General features: G+C 55.8%; 1 protein-coding gene across 2 annotated transcripts in view; it reads left to right on the top strand.

Moving 5' to 3' along the window:
* Positions 1-14,005, top strand: part of LOC140739122 (calcium/calmodulin-dependent protein kinase type II subunit alpha) — a 285,295-nt gene that overhangs the window by 251,764 nt on the left and 19,526 nt on the right. Inside the window, exon 17 of one of the 2 annotated variants that reach the window (XM_073067092.1) lies at positions 373-601. The exons of the other annotated variant lie outside the window; for it this stretch is intronic. Coding sequence (XP_072923193.1) covers positions 373-601 — 229 coding nt within the window. The remainder of the gene's footprint in view (positions 1-372; positions 602-14,005) is intronic. 2 annotated transcript variants of the gene reach the window in all.

The following is a 14,005-nucleotide window of genomic DNA, read 5'->3' as shown; positions in this document are numbered from 1 at the left end:
CCTGAGACGTTTGCACAGGACTGTCTACGTCACCGTACACAACCCTGAGGGTCACTTCCTTACGGGCATTCACACGAAAATTGGAGTTGTGCAATAGAATTAGTGAAAGACGTGCATAAAGAACGACAACTTTGATGCAAAAGAAGACATTGTACAAATAATCAAGAAATAATACTGAACACTAGTTGAAAGTGAGTCTGCAGGACCTGGTTCACCATTGTGGTAAATGAGGTGGGTTCAGGAGCCTGATGCTTGGTGGTTAATCAGAGAGGGATAATATATCAACCGTGACGGAAAGGGGAAGCAGAGCCCGTGGCCTCGTTCTGCTCCGGGCCGTGTCTCAGCACTGACAGCTCTTCCATTCCCCCACAGTCTGGTGCAAGAACAACAAACCTATCCACACCACCATCTTGAACCCCCACATCCACCTGATCGGGGAGGAGGCCGCTTGCATCGCCTACATCCGCATCACCCAGTACATCGACGGCAACGGCATCCCCCGTACCGCACAGTCCGAGGAGACCCGGATCTGGCACCGCCGTGACGGCAAATGGCAGATCGTCCATTTCCATCGATCTGGAGCTTCGTCTGCTCTGGCTTAGTAAGGGTTAAAGCTCATCGGTGTTGGGGCAGAGAAAGTCACAGACTCCGGGATCTCCCTCAGTCCTGTCCCACCCGGGTGGGGTCCGCTCGCTGTGCTTTGTTGATGGTCCTGGTGGGTAGGCAAGCGATGTCTGGTGAATTATTGACAAGCACACCAGTCTCCCACCACATTGATGCCAGAGTCTTCTTCGCCATTACAGTACGAAGCAACAGGCAAACCCAACCCAACCCAACCTGTTCGTGCTGAACAAGAATCCCAGTCCCAGTGACCCCCATTTGGTCCAGGGATTCCCACCCTGGGATCCACAGTCGCCTCAGTAATGTCCATAGCATAAACAAATTTGGGAAACTTGCTGTAAATTTTTCGAATTCATATACTTGTCCAAATTCCTTTCAAATGTTAATGTACCTGCCTTAACCACTTCCTCTGGCAGCTCTCTCCATACACTGACCTCTGACAGCTCGTCCCGTACACTGACCTCTGACAGCTCTCTCCATACACTGACCTCTGACAGCTCTCTCCATACACTGACCTCTGACAGCTCTCTCCATACACTGACCTCTGACAGCTCTCTCCATACACTGACCTCCGACAGCTCTCTCCATACACTGACCTCTGACAGCTCTCTCCATACACTGACCTCTGACAGCTCGTCCCGTACACTGACCTCTGACAGCTCTCTCCATACACTGACCTCTGACAGCTCTCTCCATACACTGACCTCCGACAGCTCTCTCCATACACTGACCTCTGACAGCTCTCTCCATACACTGACCTCTGACAGCTCGTCCCTACACTGACCTCTGACAGCTCGTCCCATACACTGACCTCTGACAGCTCTCTCCATACACTGACCTCTGACAGCTCTCTCCATACACTGACCTCTGACAGCTCATCCCGTACACTGACCTCTGACAGCTCTCTCCATACACTGACCTCCGACAGCTCTCGCCATACACTGTCCTCTGACAGCTCTCTCCGTACACTGACCTCTGACAGCTCGTCCCGTACACTGACCTCTGACAGCTCTCCCCGTACACTGACCTCTGACAGCTCTCTCCATACACTGACCTCTGACAGCTCGTCCCGTACACTGACCTCTGACAGCTCTCTCCATACACTGACCTCTGACAGCTCGTCCCGTACACTGACCTCTGACAGCTCTCTCCATACACTGACCTCTGACAGCTCGTCCCGTACACTGACCTCTGACAGCTCGTCCCGAACACTGACCTCCGACAGCTCGTCCTGTACACTGACCTCTGACAGCTCGTCCTGTACACTGACCTCTGACAGCTCGTCCCATACACTGACCTCTGACAGCTCGTCCTGTACACTGACCTCTGACAGCTCGTCCCATACACTGACCTCCGACAGCTCGTCCTGTACACTGACCTCTGACAGCTCTCTCCATACACTGACCTCTGACAGCTCTCTCCATACACTGACCTCTGACAGCTCGTCCCGTACACTGACCTCTGACAGCTCGTCCCGAACACTGACCTCTGACAGCTCTCTCCATACACTGACCTCTGACAGCTCGTCCCGAACACTGACCTCTGACAGCTCTCTCCATACACTGACCTCTGACAGCTCGTCCCGTACACTGACCTCTGACAGCTCGTCCCGTACACTGTCCTCTGACAGCTCTCTCCATACACTGACCTCTGACAGCTCTCTCCGTACACTGACCTCTGACAGCTCGTCCCGAACAATGACCTCTGACAGCTCGTCCCGTACACTGACCTCTGACAGCTCTCTCCATACACTGACCTCTGACAGCTCTCTCCATACACTGAGCTCTGACAGCTCGTCCCGAACACTGACCTCTGACAGCTCGTCCCATACACTGACCTCTGACAGCTCGTCCCGTACACTGACCTCTGACAGCTCGTCCCGTACACTGACCTCTGACAGCTCTCTCCATACACTGACCTCCGACAGCTCTCGCCATACACTGTCCTCTGACAGCTCTCTCCGTACACTGACCTCTGACAGCTCGTCCCGTACACTGACCTCTGACAGCTCTCCCCGTACACTGACCTCTGACAGCTCTCTCCATACACTGACCTCTGACAGCTCGTCCCGTACACTGACCTCTGACAGCTCTCTCCATACACTGACCTCTGACAGCTCGTCCCGTACACTGACCTCTGACAGCTCGTCCCGAACACTGACCTCCGACAGCTCGTCCTGTACACTGACCTCTGACAGCTCGTCCTGTACACTGACCTCTGACAGCTCGTCCCATACACTGACCTCTGACAGCTCGTCCTGTACACTGACCTCTGACAGCTCGTCCCATACACTGACCTCCGACAGCTCGTCCTGTACACTGACCTCTGACAGCTCTCTCCATACACTGACCTCTGACAGCTCTCTCCATACACTGACCTCTGACAGCTCGTCCCGTACACTGACCTCTGACAGCTCGTCCCGAACACTGACCTCTGACAGCTCTCTCCATACACTGACCTCTGACAGCTCGTCCCGAACACTGACCTCTGACAGCTCTCTCCATACACTGACCTCTGACAGCTCGTCCCGTACACTGACCTCTGACAGCTCGTCCCGTACACTGTCCTCTGACAGCTCTCTCCATACACTGACCTCTGACAGCTCTCTCCGTACACTGACCTCTGACAGCTCGTCCCGAACAATGACCTCTGACAGCTCGTCCCGTACACTGACCTCTGACAGCTCTCTCCATACACTGACCTCTGACAGCTCTCTCCATACACTGAGCTCTGACAGCTCGTCCCGAACACTGACCTCTGACAGCTCGTCCCATACACTGACCTCTGACAGCTCGTCCCGTACACTGACCTCTGACAGCTCGTCCCGTACACTGACCTCTGACAGCTCTCTCCATACACTGACCTCTGACAGCTCGTCCCGAACACTGACCTCTGACAGCTCTCTTCATACACTGACCTCTGACAGCTCGTCCCGTACACTGACCTCTGACAGCTCGTCCCGTACACTGACCTCTGACAGCTCTCTCCATACACTGACCTCCGACAGCTCTCTCCATACACTGACCTCTGACAGCTCGTCCCGTACACTGACCTCTGACAGCTCTCTCCATACACTGACCTCTGACAGCTCTCTCCATACACTGACCTCTGACAGCTCATCCCGTACACTGACCTCTGACAGCTCTCTCCATACACTGACCTCTGACAGCTCGTCCCGTACACTGACCTCTGACAGCTCTCTCCATACACTGACCTCTGACAACTCATCCCGTACACTGACCTCTGACAGCTCTCTCCATACACTGACCTCTGACAGCTCTCTCCATACACTGACCTCTGACAGCTCGTCCCGTACACTGACCTCTGACAGCTCTCTCCATACACTGACCTCTGACAGCTCATCCCGTACACTGACCTCTGACAGCTCTCTCCATACACTGACCTCTGACAGCTCTCTCCATACACTGACCTCTGACAGCTCATCCCGTACACTGACCTCCGACAGCTCGTCCCGTACACTGACCTCTGACAGCTCATCCCGTACACTGACCTCTGACAGCTCGTCCCGAACACTGACCTCTGACAGCTCGTCCCGTACACTGACCTCTGACAGCTCGTCCCGAACACTGACCTCTGACAGCTCGTCCCAAACACTGACCTCTGACAGCTCTCTCCATACACTGACCTCTGACAGCTCTCTCCATACACTGACCTCTGACAGCTCGTCCCGTACACTGACCTCTGACAGCTCGTCCCGTACACTGACCTCTGACAGCTCGTCCCGAACACTGACCTCTGACAGCTCGTCCCGTACACTGACCTCTGACAGCTCGTCCCGAACACTGACCTCTGACAGCTCTCTCCATACGCTGACCTCTGACAGCTCTCTCCATACACTGACCTCTGACAGCTCGTCCCGTACACTGACCTCTGACAGCTCTCTCCATACACTGACCTCTGACAGCTCGTCCCGTACACTGACCTCCGACAGCTCGTCCCGTACACTGACCTCTGACAGCTCGTCCCGTACACTGACCTCCGACAGCTCGTCCCGTACACTGACCTCCGACAGCTCGTCCCGTACACTGACCTCTGACAGCTCGTCCCGTACACTGACCTCTGACAGCTCGTCCCGTACACTGACCTCTGACAGCTCGTCCCGAACACTGACCTCTGACAGCTCGTCCCGTACACTGACCTCTGACAGCTCTCTCCATACACTGACCTCTGACAGCTCGTCCCGTACACAGACCTCTGACAGCTCTCTCCGTACACTGACCTCTGACAGCTCTCTCCATACACTGACCTCCGACAGCTCGTCCCGAACACTGACCTCCGACAGCTCGTCCCGAACACTGACCTCTGACAGCTCTCTCCATACACTGACCTCCGACAGCTCTCTCCATACACTGACCTCTGACAGCTCGTCCCGAACACTGACCTCTGACAGCTCTCTCCATACACTGACCTCTGACAGCTCTCTCCATACACTGACCTCTGACAGCTCTCTCCATACACTGACCTCCGACAGCTCGTCCCGTACACTGACCTCCGACAGCTCGTCCCGTACACTGACCTCTGACAGCTCTCTCCATACACTGACCTCTGACAGCTCGTCCCGAACACTGACCTCTGACAGCTCGTCCCGTACACTGACCTCCGACAGCTCTCTCCATACACTGACCTCTGACATCTCGTCCCGAACACTGACCTCTGACAGCTCGTCCCGAACACTGACCTCTGACAGCTCGTCCCGTACACTGACCTCTGACAGCTCTCTCCATACACTGACCTCCGACAGCTCTCTCCATACACTGACCTCTGACAGCTCGTCCCGTACACTGACCTCTGACAGCTCTCTCCATACACTGACCTCTGACAGCTCTCTCCATACACTGACCTCCGACAGCTCGTCCCGTACACTGACCTCCGACAGCTCGTCCCGTACACTGACCTCTGACAGCTCTCTCCATACACTGACCTCTGACAGCTCTCTCCATACACTGACCTCTGACAGCTCTCTCCATACACTGACCTCTGACAGCTCGTCCCGTACACTGACCTCTGACAGCTCGACCCGTACACTGACCTCTGACAGCTCGTCCCGTACACTGACCTCTGACAGCTCTCTCCATACACTGACCTCTGACAGCTCTCTCCATACACTGACCTCTGACAGCTCTCTCCATACACTGACCTCTGACAGCTCGTCCCGTACACAGACCTCTGACAGCTCTCTCCGTACACTGACCTCTGACAGCTCTCTCCATACACTGACCTCCGACAGCTCGTCCCGAACACTGACCTCCGACAGCTCGTCCCGAACACTGACCTCTGACAGCTCTCTCCATACACTGACCTCCGACAGCTCTCTCCATACACTGACCTCTGACAGCTCGTCCCGAACACTGACCTCTGACAGCTCTCTCCATACACTGACCTCTGACAGCTCTCTCCATACACTGACCTCTGACAGCTCTCTCCATACACTGACCTCTGACAGCTCTCTCCATACACTGACCTCTGACAGCTCTCTCCATACACTGACCTCCGACAGCTCGTCCCGTACACTGACCTCCGACAGCTCGTCCCGTACACTGACCTCTGACAGCTCTCTCCATACACTGACCTCTGACAGCTCGTCCCGAACACTGACCTCTGACAGCTCGTCCCGTACACTGACCTCCGACAGCTCTCTCCATACACTGACCTCTGACATCTCGTCCCGAACACTGACCTCTGACAGCTCGTCCCGAACACTGACCTCTGACAGCTCTCTCCATACACTGACCTCCGACAGCTCTCTCCATACACTGACCTCTGACAGCTCGTCCCGAACACTGACCTCTGACAGCTCTCTCCATACACTGACCTCTGACAGCTCTCTCCATACACTGACCTCTGACAGCTCTCTCCATACACTGACCTCCGACAGCTCGTCCCGTACACTGACCTCCGACAGCTCGTCCCGTACACTGACCTCTGACAGCTCTCTCCATACACTGACCTCTGACAGCTCGTCCCGAACACTGACCTCTGACAGCTCGTCCCGTACACTGACCTCCGACAGCTCTCTCCATACACTGACCTCTGACATCTCGTCCCGAACACTGACCTCTGACAGCTCGTCCCGTACACTGACCTCTGACAGCTCTCTCCATACACTGACCTCCGACAGCTCTCTCCATACACTGACCTCTGACAGCTCGTCCCGTACACTGACCTCTGACAGCTCTCTCCATACACTGACCTCTGACAGCTCTCTCCATACACTGACCTCCGACAGCTCGTCCCGTACACTGACCTCCGACAGCTCGTCCCGTACACTGACCTCTGACAGCTCTCTCCATACACTGACCTCTGACAGCTCTCTCCATACACTGACCTCTGACAGCTCTCTCCATACACTGACCTCTGACAGCTCGTCCCGTACACTGACCTCTGACAGCTCGACTCGTACACTGACCTCTGACAGCTCGTCCCGTACACTGACCTCTGACAGCTCTCTCCATACACTGACCTCTGACAGCTCTCTCCATACACTGACCTCTGACAGCTCTCTCCATACACTGACCTCTGACAGCTCTCTCCGTACACTGACCTCTGACAGCTCGTCCCGTACACTGACCTCTGACAGCTCGTCCCGTACACTGACCTCTGACAGCTCTCTCCATACACTGACCTCTGACAGCTCTCTCCATACACTGACCTCTGACAGCTCTCTCCGTACACTGACCTCTGACAGCTCTCTCCGTACACTGACCTCTGACAGCTCGTCCCGTACACTGACCTCTGACAGCTCGTCCCGTACACTGACCTCTGACAGCTCTCTCCATACACTGACCTCTGACAGCTCTCTCCATACACTGACCTCTGACAGCTCGTCCCGTACACTGACCTCTGACAGCTCATCCCGAACACTGACCTCTGACAGCTCTCTCCATACACTGACCTCTGACAGCTCTCTCCATACACTGACCTCTGACAGCTCGTCCCGAACACTGACCTCTGACAGCTCATCCCGTACACTGACCTCTGACAGCTCGTCCCATACACTGACCTCTGACAGCTCGTCCCGTACACTGACCTCTGACAGCTCGTCCCATACACTGACCTCTGACAGCTCTCTCCGTACACTGACCGCTGACAGCTCGTCCCGTACACTGACCTCCGACAGCTCGTCCCGTACACTGACCTCTGACAGCTCTCTCCATACACTGACCTCTGACAGCTCTCTCCATACACTGACCTCCGACAGCTCGTCCCATACACTGACCTCTGACAGCTCGTCCCATACACTGACCTCTGACAGCTCTCTCCATACACTGACCTCTGACAGCTCGTCCCGTACACTGACCTCTGACAGCTCGTCCCGAACACTGACCTCTGACAGCTCGTCCCGTACACTGACCTCTGACAGCTCGTCCCGTACACAGACCTCTGACAGCTCTCTCCGTACACTGACCTCTGACAGCTCTCTCCATACACTGACCTCTGACAGCTCGTCCCATACACTGACCTCCGACAGCTCGTCCCGAACACTGACCTCCGACAGCTCGTCCCGAACACTGACCTCTGACAGCTCTCTCCATACACTGACCTCCGACAGCTCTCTCCATACACTGACCTCTGACAGCTCGTCCCGAACACTGACCTCTGACAGCTCTCTCCATACACTGACCTCTGACAGCTCTCTCCATACACTGACCTCTGACAGCTCTCTCCATACACTGACCTCCGACAGCTCGTCCCGTACACTGACCTCCGACAGCTCGTCCCGTACACTGACCTCTGACAGCTCTCTCCATACACTGACCTCTGACAGCTCGTCCCGAACACTGACCTCTGACAGCTCGTCCCGTACACTGACCTCCGACAGCTCTCTCCATACACTGACCTCTGACATCTCGTCCCGAACACTGACCTCTGACAGCTCGTCCCGAACACTGACCTCTGACAGCTCGTCCCGTACACTGACCTCTGACAGCTCTCTCCATACACTGACCTCCGACAGCTCTCTCCATACACTGACCTCTGACAGCTCGTCCCGTACACTGACCTCTGACAGCTCTCTCCATACACTGACCTCTGACAGCTCTCTCCATACACTGACCTCCGACAGCTCGTCCCGTACACTGACCTCCGACAGCTCGTCCCGTACACTGACCTCTGACAGCTCTCTCCATACACTGACCTCTGACAGCTCTCTCCATACACTGACCTCTGACAGCTCTCTCCATACACTGACCTCTGACAGCTCGTCCCGTACACTGACCTCTGACAGCTCGACCCGTACACTGACCTCTGACAGCTCGTCCCGTACACTGACCTCTGACAGCTCTCTCCATACACTGACCTCTGACAGCTCTCTCCATACACTGACCTCTGACAGCTCTCTCCATACACTGACCTCTGACAGCTCTCTCCGTACACTGACCTCTGACAGCTCTCTCCGTACACTGACCTCTGACAGCTCGTCCCGTACACTGACCTCTGACAGCTCGTCCCGTACACTGACCTCTGACAGCTCTCTCCATACACTGACCTCTGACAGCTCTCTCCATACACTGACCTCTGACAGCTCTCTCCGTACACTGACCTCTGACAGCTCTCTCCGTACACTGACCTCTGACAGCTCGTCCCGTACACTGACCTCTGACAGCTCGTCCCGTACACTGACCTCTGACAGCTCATCCCGAACACTGACCTCTGACAGCTCTCTCCATACACTGACCTCTGACAGCTCTCTCCATACACTGACCTCTGACAGCTCGTCCCGAACACTGACCTCTGACAGCTCGTCCCGTACACTGACCTCTGACAGCTCGTCCCGTACACTGACCTCTGACAGCTCGTCCCATACACTGACCTCTGACAGCTCTCTCCGTACACTGACCGCTGACAGCTCGTCCCGTACACTGACCTCTGACAGCTCTCTCCATACACTGACCTCTGACAGCTCTCTCCATACACTGACCTCCGACAGCTCGTCCCATACACTGACCTCTGACAGCTCGTCCCATACACTGACCTCTGACAGCTCTCTCCATACACTGACCTCTGACAGCTCGTCCCGTACACTGACCTCTGACAGCTCGTCCCGAACACTGACCTCTGACAGCTCGTCCCGTACACTGACCTCTGACAGCTCGTCCCGTACACTGACCTCCGACAGCTCTCTCCATACACTGACCTCTGACAGCTCTCTCCATACACTGACCTCTGACAGCTCTCTCCGTACACTGACCTCTGACAGCTCGTCCCGTACACTGACCTCTGACAGCTCTCTCCATACACTGACCTCTGACAGCTCGTCCCGTACACTGACCTCTGACAGCTCATCCCGTACACTGACCTCCGACAGCTCGTCCCGTACACTGACCTCTGACAGCTCATCCCGTACACTGACCTCTGACAGCTCGTCCCGAACACTGACCTCTGACAGCTCGTCCCGAACACTGACCTCTGACAGCTCTCTCCATACACTGACCTCTGACAGCTCTCTCCATACACTGACCTCTGACAGCTCGTCCCGAACACTGACCTCTGACAGCTCTCTCCATACACTGACCTCTGACAGCTCTCTCCATACACTGACCTCTGACAGCTCGTCCCGTACACTGACCTCTGACAGCTCGTCCCGTACACTGACCTCTGACAGCTCGTCCCGAACACTGACCTCTGACAGCTCGTCCCGTACACTGACCTCTGACAGCTCGTCCCGAACACTGACCTCTGACAGCTCTCTCCATACGCTGACCTCTGACAGCTCTCTCCATACACTGACCTCCGACAGCTCGTCCCGTACACTGACCTCCGACAGCTCGTCCCGTACACTGACCTCCGACAGCTCGTCCCGTACACTGACCTCTGACAGCTCTCTCCATACACTGACCTCTGACAGCTCGTCCCGTACACTGACCTCCGACAGCTCGTCCCGTACACTGACCTCCGACAGCTCGTCCCGTACACTGACCTCTGACAGCTCGTCCCGTACACTGACCTCTGACAGCTAGTCCCGTACACTGACCTCTGACAGCTCGTCCCGAACACTGACCTCTGACAGCTCGTCCCGTACACTGACCTCTGACAGCTCTCTCCATACACTGACCTCTGACAGCTCGTCCCGTACACTGACCTCTGACAGCTCGTCCCGAACACTAACCTCTGACAGCTCGTCCCGAACACTAACCTCTGACAGCTCGTCCCGAACACTAACCTCTGACAGCTCGTCCCGAACACTAACCTCTGACAGCTCGTCCCGAACACTGACCTCCGACAGCTCGTCCCGAACACTGACCTCTGACAGCTCTCTCCATACACTGACCTCTGACAGCTCTCTCCATACACTGACCTCCGACAGCTCGTCCCGTACACTGACCTCCGACAGCTCGTCCCGTACACTGACCTCTGACAGCTCTCTCCATACACTGACCTCTGACAGCTCGTCCCGTACACTGACCTCTGACAGCTCGTCCCGTACACTGACCTCTGACAGCTCGTCCCGAACACTGACCTCTGACAGCTCGTCCCGTACACTGACCTCCGACAGCTCTCTCCATACACTGACCTCTGACAGCTCGTCCCGAACACTGACCTCTGACAGCTCGTCCCGAACACTGACCTCTGACAGCTCGTCCCGTACACTGACCTCTGACAGCTCTCTCCATACACTGACCTCCGACAGCTCTCTCCATACACTGACCTCTGACAGCTCGTCCCGTACACTGACCTCTGACAGCTCTCTCCATACACTGACCTCTGACAGCTCTCTCCATACACTGACCTCTGACAGCTCTCTCCATACACTGACCTCCGACAGCTCGTCCCGTACACTGACCTCCGACAGCTCGTCCCGTACACTGACCTCTGACAGCTCTCTCCATACACTGACCTCTGACAGCTCGTCCCGAACACTGACCTCTGACAGCTCGTCCCGTACACTGACCTCTGACAGCTCGTCCCGTACACTGACCTCTGACAGCTCGTCCCGAACACTGACCTCTGACAGCTCATCCCGTACACTGACCTCTGACAGCTCTCTCCATACACTGACCTCTGACAGCTCTCTCCATACACTGACCTCTGACAGCTCGTCCCGTACACTGTCCTCCGACAGCTCTCTCCATACACTGACCTCCGACAGCTCGTCCCGTACACTGACCTCTGACAGCTCTCTCCATACACTGACCTCCGACAGCTCTCTCCATACACTGACCTCTGACAGCTCGTCCCGTACACTGACCTCTGACAGCTCATCCCGTACACTGACCTCTGACAGCTCTCTCCATACACTGACCTCTGACAGCTCTCTCCATACACTGACCTCTGACAGCTCGTCCCGTACACTGTCCTCTGACAGCTCGTCCCGTACACTGTCCTCTGACAGCTCGTCCCGTACACTGACCTCTGACAGCTCTCTCCATACACTGACCTCTGACAGCTCTCTCCATACACTGACCTCTGACAGCTCTCTCCATACACTGACCTCTGACAGCTCTCTCCGTACACTGACCTCTGACAGCTCGTCCCGTACACTGACCTCTGACAGCTCGTCCCGTACACTGACCTCTGACAGCTCTCTCCATACACTGACCTCTGACAGCTCTCTCCATACACTGACCTCTGACAGCTCTCTCCGTACACTGACCTCTGACAGCTCTCTCCGTACACTGACCTCTGACAGCTCGTCCCGTACACTGACCTCTGACAGCTCGTCCCGTACACTGACCTCTGACAGCTCATCCCGAACACTGACCTCTGACAGCTCTCTCCATACACTGACCTCTGACAGCTCTCTCCATACACTGACCTCTGACAGCTCTCTCCATACACTGACCTCTGACAGCTCGTCCCGTACACTGACCTCTGACAGCTCTCTCCATACACTGACCTCTGACAGCTCTCTCCATACACTGACCTCTGACAGCTCGTCCCGTACACTGACCTCTGACAGCTCTCACCGTACACTGACCTCTGACAGCTCTCTCCATACACTGACCTCTGACAGCTCTCTCCATACACTGACCTCTGACAGCTCATCCCGTACACTGACCTCTGACAGCTCTCTCCATACACTGACCTCTGACAGCTCTCTCCATACACTGACCTCTGACAGCTCTCTCCATACACTGACCTCTGACAGCTCTCTCCATACACTGACCTCTAACAGCTCGTCCCGTACACTGACCTCTGACAGCTCATCCCGAACACTGACCTCTGACAGCTCTCTCCATACACTGACCTCTGACAGCTCGTCCCATACACTGACCTCTGACAGCTCGTCCCGTACACTGACCTCTGACAGCTCGTCCCGTACACTGACCTCTGACAGCTCGTCCCGTACACTGACCTCTGACAGCTCATCCCGAACACTGACCTCTGACAGCTCTCTCCATACACTGACCTCTGACAGCTCGTCCCATACACTGACCTCTGACAGCTCTCTCCGTACACTGACCGCTGACAGCTCTCTCCATACACTGACCTCTGACAGCTCTCTCCGTACACTGACCTCTGACAGCTCTCTCCATACACTGACCTCTGACAGCTCGTCCCGTACACTGACCTCTGACAGCTCTCTCCATACACTGACCTCTGACAGCTCGTCCCGTACACTGACCTCTGACAGCTCTCTCCATACACTGACCTCTGACAGCTCGTCCCGTACACTGACCTCTGACAGCTCTCTCCATACACCGACCTCCGACAGCTCTCTCTATACACTGACCTCTGACAGCTCTCTCCGTACACTGACCTCCGACAGCTCATCCCGTACACTGACCTCCGACAGCTCTCTCCATACACTGACCTCTGACAGCTCTCTCCATACACTGACCTCTGACAGCTCTCTCTATACACTGACCTCTGACAGCTCTCTCCATACACTGACCTCTGACAGCTCGTCCCGTACACTGACCTCTGACAGCTCTCTCCATACACTGACCTCCGACAGCTCTCTCCATACACTGACCTCCGACAGCTCGTCCCGTACACTGACCTCCGACAGCTCATCCCGTACACTGACCTCTGACAGCTCTCTCCATACACTGACCTCTGACAGCTCGTCCCGAACACTGACCTCTGACAGCTCGTCCCGTACACTGACCTCTGACAGCTCTCTCCATACACTGACCTCTGACAGCTCGTCCCGTACACTGACCTCCGACAGCTCGTCCCGTACACTGACCTCCGACAGCTCGTCCCGTACACTGACCTCTGACAGCTCGTCCCGTACACTGACCTCTGACAGCTCGTCCCGTACACTGACCTCTGACAGCTCGTCCCGAACACTGACCTCTGACAGCTCGTCCCGTACACTGACCTCTGACAGCTCGTCCCGTACACTGACCTCTGACAGCTCTCTCCATACACTGACATCTGACAGCTCGTCCCGTACACTGACCTCTGACAGCTCGTCCCG

Source organism: Hemitrygon akajei, chromosome 15 (assembly GCF_048418815.1).
Source record: "Hemitrygon akajei chromosome 15, sHemAka1.3, whole genome shotgun sequence".
Lineage (NCBI taxonomy): Eukaryota > Metazoa > Chordata > Chondrichthyes > Myliobatiformes > Dasyatidae > Hemitrygon > Hemitrygon akajei.
The sequence above is the reverse complement of the archived record's forward strand: the minus strand, read 5'-3'. Positions and strand labels throughout refer to the sequence as shown.